At 36.9% G+C, this 7,618-nt stretch overlaps 1 protein-coding gene across 1 annotated transcript in view; it reads right to left on the bottom strand.

The window, feature by feature from the left end:
• Positions 1-7,618, bottom strand: part of MYO16 (myosin XVI) — a 951,959-nt gene that overhangs the window by 70,065 nt on the left and 874,276 nt on the right. The window contains exon 33 of the mRNA XM_006894620.1: positions 984-1,142. Within this exon, the coding sequence (XP_006894682.1) occupies positions 984-1,142 (159 nt within the window). The remainder of the gene's footprint in view (positions 1-983; positions 1,143-7,618) is intronic.

Here is a 7,618-nt window from a genome sequence, read left to right as displayed (position 1 = left end):
GGGGAGAAGGGTGCAACAATGAATGAATGGAATTCCAAAATCTCTGTAGATGTTCATTGAAATGAAAAATAAACAACCTAAATTTTTTTAAAAAAAACAAAACTTAAACCAATGTCACAAAACAATCTGTATTGTAAAACATAAGAGTTTTAATGACATTAATAATTATAATTGATGTTATAAATAAAAAAAGAAGTATTACAGCAAGGAAACCTCATGAATCTCAGTTCTCCGTAACAGGGTATTGCTATGGGTCAGATTCAACGGGGTGGGGGCAGTTTTTATGGTCATTCAAAGTCTGAACTTTATTGTACTTAGGAGAGAAACAATGTACTTTAGTTACTAGTAGACAGCTTTGGGATGTACTGACTCAAACCTAGTTCTAAATAGTATTGACAGCTTTAAATTAAATATCTAAAGAAAAATTCTCAATTATCTTTACTTTGATGTTATTTTCTTTCACATTTCTTAGTTTACAAAAAGATAAAATGCAGGGAGCTCTGGTGGTCTAGTGGGAAGAACTGCACTGCAATCCCAGAGGTACACGGTTTGAGTTCACCAGATGCTCTGCTGGAGAAGGAGGAGCAATCTCCTCCTGTACCAGTCAGATCTGATTTCATGGTACACACACACATACCCCCACAAAAAAAAATGAATTTTTTAAGAAAGTTAAATATATTACAGCTTATACCTCCACCCTCTGCTAAGTATAAGACTAATTTTATACTGGTTCTCATAGACAGACTCCATACAAATCTCTTAAGAGTACATCAATACAAAATACTATTATAATTCTTCAATTTAAGTTCTAATATATTAACAGTAATATATTCTAGAGTGAAGCCTAACATTCTACTCTGATGGTCTAGTTTCTAGTTCTTATGCTCAATTTAGTTTTAAATTTCTTATTTGTTCTTGCTACAAAGTTTATACAGTTTAAATATTTTATCTATTTGTTTCTGAGAAGTTTAAGTAGTACTTACCATTTGTGACAGAATTCCCATTTTCAGTAGTCATACAACTAGATAAGGAGTTAGATAACTGAATTCCATGGTTATTTGCATTTTTGTCTTGAGTTTCTGATGCATTTTCTGATATACTAGAATCATTTCGGCTAGTTAAGTTCATGTTCATTTCAAAACCTAAAAGAAATTTCAGAAGACATTATGTTTTTTAAAATTAAATTGCACTGAGTCAATTAAATATCTATACAAAGAAAATGACAAAATTTATCAATTCAAACATGAATTAAAGCTGAAATTTTAAATTATGAACACTCTTTAATAAGAATTATGTCCTGTAAAATAAAATTGTGTTGCATAAAATTTTGCCACAGCTATGCTAAATATACTAGAAAATGTTAAATGGTGATGATAATTAATTTTGTTTCTGAATTTTGCATATATTTATAGAGAATTTATATCATTGGTTAGATAACTTATCATTATACTAATCGTCATCCGGAGACTGTTTTCTAAAAGAATAATGACAATGAGCTCATGTGTAATAAATTTTCTGAATTATTATTATTATTATTAAAATTACTTGTTTTGATGTACCAAAGGATCTGAACAAACTCATAACTGACACTCCAGCAGGTTTTTAGAGTCAATAAATTGAACAGAAGGAGATTGTCCATTTTCTTCCATGGAGTATCTGTTGGATATGAACTGCCTGTATTCGTAGCACAATTCCTTACAAGTAGACCATTGTTCTGTTGTTAGATTCCATCAAGTAGAATGGCATCTCTCTACTCATAATGACTCTATGAACAATAGACTGGAACCCTGTCCCAACCTGTACCATCCTCATCAACACTTGAACCCTTTGCCATTTTCATTGTGTCTATCCTTCTCATTGAGGGTCTTTCTCTCTCTCGCCAACCCTTCTTTTTTCCAAGCATGATGTACCTCTCCAAGAAATACCTGCTAGCAAAATGCCTAAAGTATTAGAGATAAAGCTTTATCATCTTTACCTCCAAGAAGTACTATTGCTGCACCTATTCCAAGCTTATCTGCTCGTTCATTTGGCAGTCAGTTCTTTTAACTATTCAGTACTCTTCCTCAACACCACAACTCAAAGACATCAATTCTTCTAATATTCTTATTTACTGTCTAGCTTTCAGATCCATAGCAAGTGATTGAAAAGATCATGGCTTGAATCTAGCACATTTTTAGGACCTTCATTACTCTTCATGTCTTTGGAGACATCACTGCCAGCATATTTGCTCAACGCAGTATGTCTACTGATTTCCTGACTGCTGGTGCCAAGAGTGTTGACTGTGGAGCCGAGCAAACTGAAGTTGTTGAAGTGTCAATCCTTTTCGCATCTATCATAATGCTATCTATAGGTGTGGTTGTGAGAATAAGTGACATAGCACAAGAAAAGTGATGTTGCCTTTTGGCCCAGCGGTGATGATATTTTTTCAGATGAAATCTGTATTGAAGGCTGTAGTCCTTGATCTTTTGCAGCAAATGTTTCAAGTCTTCTTTACTTTGAGCCAATAAGGCTGTGTCATCTGCATTATGATGTCATATTTCTCTTCATAGAGTCAAGCTTTATGAATGATTTGCTCAGCATACAGACAGAATAAATAAGGAGAAAGGATACATCCCTGGCACACACTCTTCCTGATTTTAAACCATGCAGTGTTCCCATTTTCCATATGAACACAATTAAGTATTTTGGGATTCCCATTCCTCTCCATTTTAGTCTTAGTTTGATATAATCCACCGCCAAGTGCCTTTGTATCACTAAAAAATCACAATAGGCTTTCAGGTAGGATCCATCTGACATCATCAGTGTTATCACCAGGTCACGATGTTGTTGTTGTTGTTGTTATATACCATCAAGTTGAAACCTAGCTGACCTCTAGTAAATTTTCAAAGCCAGTAAAATGTAGGCCATAGATCTAGACAAATCTTAGAGCATTGGAACAAAGCAATACAAATATTATAAATTTGTTACCACATTTATAAGTCAATTTGTGGTACAGTGTTTGACTGACAACTGAGAAGTCAGCAATCTGAACTCACTAGTCTTTTCAGAGTGGAAAAAATGTAGCAGTCTGCTCCCATAAAGATGTCTAGCCTGGGAAACTTTAATCTGTCCCATAAAGTTGTTATGAGTTAACTGATGGCACATCAAAATTGGTTATTTAAAAACATTGAAGTTCAAACAACAAATGCTGGTGAGGTTGTGGGATGATTAGAATTCTTACTCATTGCTGATAGAAATGTAAAATGGTATAGCCACAATGGAAAGCTGTCTGACACTTTCTCAAAAAGCTGAAAATAGAAATACCATTTAACCTAGCAATTCTACTGCTGGGAATATACCCTAAAGAAACCAGAGCCACAACTCGAAGAGATGTGTCATACTCATGTTTGTTGCTGAATTATTCACAATAGCAAAGAGATGGAAGCAATCCAAGTGCCCATCAACAAATGAATTGATAGAAAATCTATGGCACAATCACACAATAGAATAGTATGTGGCATTGAAAAACAATGAACTTGTATAACACTACATAACTTGGAAGAGGAGCATCAGGACTTTATGCTCAGTGAAGTACCTCAGTCACAAAAAAGACCAATACTGTATAACACGGCTGCTTTAACATAGGTCAGACATGGGGGGGGGGTGATGCAGAGAGAGTGGAAAAGAGTAGATAAATAATGAACACTGCATTGGAACAGATGAGGGGAACTAACTGAAAAGAATAGATGATTAGGCATTATACGTATTACAACAATCTGAAACAAGGGGTGCCTTGTGAGGTGGGTTACGGGAGGAGAAGGGTAAGAAACCATGTAACAATGAAAAAAATAATATGAAAAAATTAAAAACAATGAAGTTCAAAATCCTCCTTCTGTATTTTGTCCCTAACAAACTTTCTTAGCACTAAATGCATGCTCTGTATTAAGTGCTCTCAGATAAATGTACACAAATAGAAGACATTGCCCAGGTTAAAATGAAGGGCCACCCAGGGTCTTAAGAAAACAATTACATACGTAGTGTTGGACTGCTAATCAAACGGTTAATGACAGAGCCTATCAGACACTCCAAGGGGCAAAAAGGAGGCAGTCTGCTTCTGTAATGACTTATAGTCAGAAGCTTAATGGAGGGCTCACCATAAATTAAAAAAGACTCTATGGCAGTGGATATTTGGCTTGGTTTTAGAAGTGTTAATACCTGAAATACAGCAAGTGCTAGGGCTTTGGGATTATGTCTCAGTTAATTTCATTTATACAATTATTATGTTATCTTCAGGCAAGTTTACTGATTTATCAGAGCTAGCCATGAAATCCTAACTACCCACCACAGAGCCAGGCTTGTCCTCCTCCTCCTCCTCTACTTGGCTTGCTACCTTAGCCCATGTCCCTTTTCAGCCTGGGCAAGCTCATCTGAGCTCAGCGGCTATTTCCCAGGAACCACATAAAAGCTCTAAACTAATTGCAGATTTTTTTGGGTCCAACATCAGGGATATGTAAGTTGTTTCTTTTCTGTGTCTGTCAATATTTAGTAGATTCTGACTGTGTTTGAAGTCGGGCCTTTCTGAAGTTTTCGGTTAACGAATCATTCAAAAGGATAATAAGCATAACTAGCAGTATTATACTTGATGTATGGTCAAACAAAGCATTTTATCACACATGATTCCAAAAGCCAATATTCTACTAAGAAGAGGCATTAACTTTATTTTGCTGAAAAGGAAATTAAGGTTACTCAGGGTCATGCAGCTGCAAAGAAGGAAAAGAAAACATTAACATATAGTCTGATTATGAAAGGTTTTGAGGATTATGTGGTGTTTTTTTCTCCTCCTGGTGGTTTTGTTTTTCCAGAAGACAAAACAGATTTTTCAAGGGTTGAAGTCTTACCTGAAATGCTGTTCTCAAAAAGAAAGAAGGCAAGAGAGAGAAACAAACAAAAAAAAGACCAAAAAAAAAAACCAACCAAAAAAACAAGGAAGGAAGAAAAAGAACGCTTGCCTTTCAAGGCCGTTCTTGATTTAATTCTGCATAACTCTCCTCCTTGTCTTTTGAAACATATACTCAAATAGCACACTAACCAGTGGACATTTATATAAATCGTCTATACTGGTTCATGTTTAACTGCTTCAGTATTAACACTTTGTCTTCCCAAAATATCCTCTTCCCTCTATTAACCGCCAACTTCCTACTCACTAGCGGGGATCTTGTGCACTTCACCTTCTTAGTGGCATCTCATTAACAAATAATGCACATGAATCACAGGGAAGGGCATTTTCTTCCCAGAAAAGAAAAGACGTTCAGATGCAGAGATAGACAATGCTAGATAGACAGAAAGAATATAAAGCACCAAAGCTTTAAAAATCAGGCAGGGGAGTTTCAAGTTAAATGATCTAATGAGGCACAGAGGCTCCTGATTTCCTTACTCTGCAAATTCAGAGCAAGAACTTCGGTCGGGTTGACATGCTTAAGAACAGGGACAAAAATGAAAAGGCAGGCTGATCTCAACTTGACAGAGAGCAATTATTGAGCAGAGTGAAATGGAAAGAGTGACCATTCAATTTGGTAAACTAGGATTTGTGGGGTTTTAAAAAAACTTTTTCTTTTTTATCCCTGAAAATCAATAGATAGACACGGCTTTAACTTTGTATTAAGACATAGACATTGATCTGCTTTTATTTCTCCTTGAACTATTTTTTTTCCTACTTTTAAAATTCAGTCATTTTTAACAATTTAAAAAAATTTTATTATTTTGTGTGTGTGTGTGTGTGTGTGTGTGTGTGTGTGTGTGTGTGTGTGTGTAGGAGGAGATTGTCCCGCCTTCTCCAGCAGAGCATCTGGTGGATTTGAAAATTCAGGCATTTTTAAAATACCTATTATATGCCTGGAGAAACAGCCATGTTGTTCCTGGTTGGCTGGCTCCTCCCAGTGTCTGGGGAAGCTCTCCTTGCCAGAAGGAAGGAGCATGGTGGTGTGAGCGCAGGAATCGTGGTAAGCTTTTGGAGTCGACTGCTTTTCCGGGAATGTGTTTGACGTGCAGGTGGTATAGCACTGGTCTGTGAGTTGCTGTTCAGAGGTAACTCGTGGTTGCTGTGATGTTGAAGACTGTGACAGTGATGTGCCAATTGTGGTAATGGGTACCCATGGTGGACAGTGTTGGCTGGAGCTTCCAGATTAAATCAAGCCTGGAAGCAGGAGCGGCATCCACTTCCGAAATGGCTTTCCTCCGGAAACTCTATGTATGAACAGTGCTCAGGCCGTTCCTTCATAGGGTGGCTATGAGTCGTCAACACTCGACGGCATCAAACAACAACAACAACATTATATGCCCAACACTCTGCAGGTGCTGAAGACACAATAGCAAGCATAACAATCCAGTAAGTACACAGTCCTTCTGAGATTGTCAAGCAGATCACCTCCATCAGCATTGAACCTGGAGTAGAGGTTGAAGTCACCATTGCAGATGCCTAAATCAACTATTTTAATAAATTGACTATCCGTTGGTAAAAAAAACAAAAAACAAACAAACAACAAAAAAAACAACAACAACAATCCAGTAAGTAACTAGTTGTGCTGCTAACTCAAAGTTTGGCAGTTTGAATCCACCAGGTCCTCTATGGGAAAAAGATGGGCAATTTCCTCCTGTGTGATATACAGTCAGTCTCTGAACACCTATTGGAGGATCAGCTATGAGTCAGTTCAAATTCAACACCAATAAGTTAAGATAAATTGATACTAAACTAATATCATGGAAAGAGATGTTGAAACAGGGGGTCTATGAAAGAGGAGTAAGATTCTTAATGTGATAGATCGACACTGTGACTAGAATAATGGGCTTGATTATGGCAGAAAACTGCAGGATGGTAAAGGATAGGCAAGGCTTTGATCTGTTGTTTGTAGGGTTCCTATAAGTCATAGTCAGCCCAACAGCATCTGACAACAATATAATAGACACTGGTCTTGGAGCTTACCTTGAAGAAAGGTGGTGAACTATAAACACAGGCAAGTAATTACAAATTATGGGTCCCTACTGCTTGGATGGCATAGTAGGCAATAAGGAGTGTGCATCAGATGTTCTTAGGCAGAGTGAGTCAAGGAAATACCTCTAAATGAGGTGAAGCAGTCTCAGAGAGTTGCACTGCTAACTCAAAGGCTGGGGCCTCTCTAGTGGTTCAAATCCACCAGTGGCTTCGAGAGGCAATCTCCTCCTGGGTGACTTACAGCCTTGGAAATCTACTGGAGGGTCAGTTATGAACTGCTTCTGACTCAAGAATGTATTTGAGTTGAAAAGAAAGAGGAAAGGAGTCCAAGTGGCACAATGTTTAAGCTCTCCATCTGCTAGCCAAGAAGTTGCTGATTCAAATTCATCAGCTATTCTTACAGGAGAATGCTCCTTATAATGAAAAGATATTTAAATTATAATCTCAATACAGTGAAACTTTACCAAAGGATTTGAAACACTGAATAACTAACTTGATAAATGAAGATGTTATTGTTGTTAGTTGGTGTCACAGGTAGATTTTTTCAATTCACAGTGACTCCATGTGACAGAGAAGAACTGCCTCATTTGATTTTCTATACAGTCATCTTTTGTTTTCCAATTATTTTTGCTTCATTTATTTCTTATTATT

This window comes from Elephantulus edwardii, unplaced genomic scaffold (genome assembly GCF_000299155.1).
Source record: "Elephantulus edwardii isolate Elephantulus edwardi_28Jun2011 unplaced genomic scaffold, EleEdw1.0 scaffold00147, whole genome shotgun sequence".
Taxonomy (NCBI): domain Eukaryota; kingdom Metazoa; phylum Chordata; class Mammalia; order Macroscelidea; family Macroscelididae; genus Elephantulus; species Elephantulus edwardii.
This window is presented reverse-complemented; position numbering and strand designations above follow the sequence as displayed.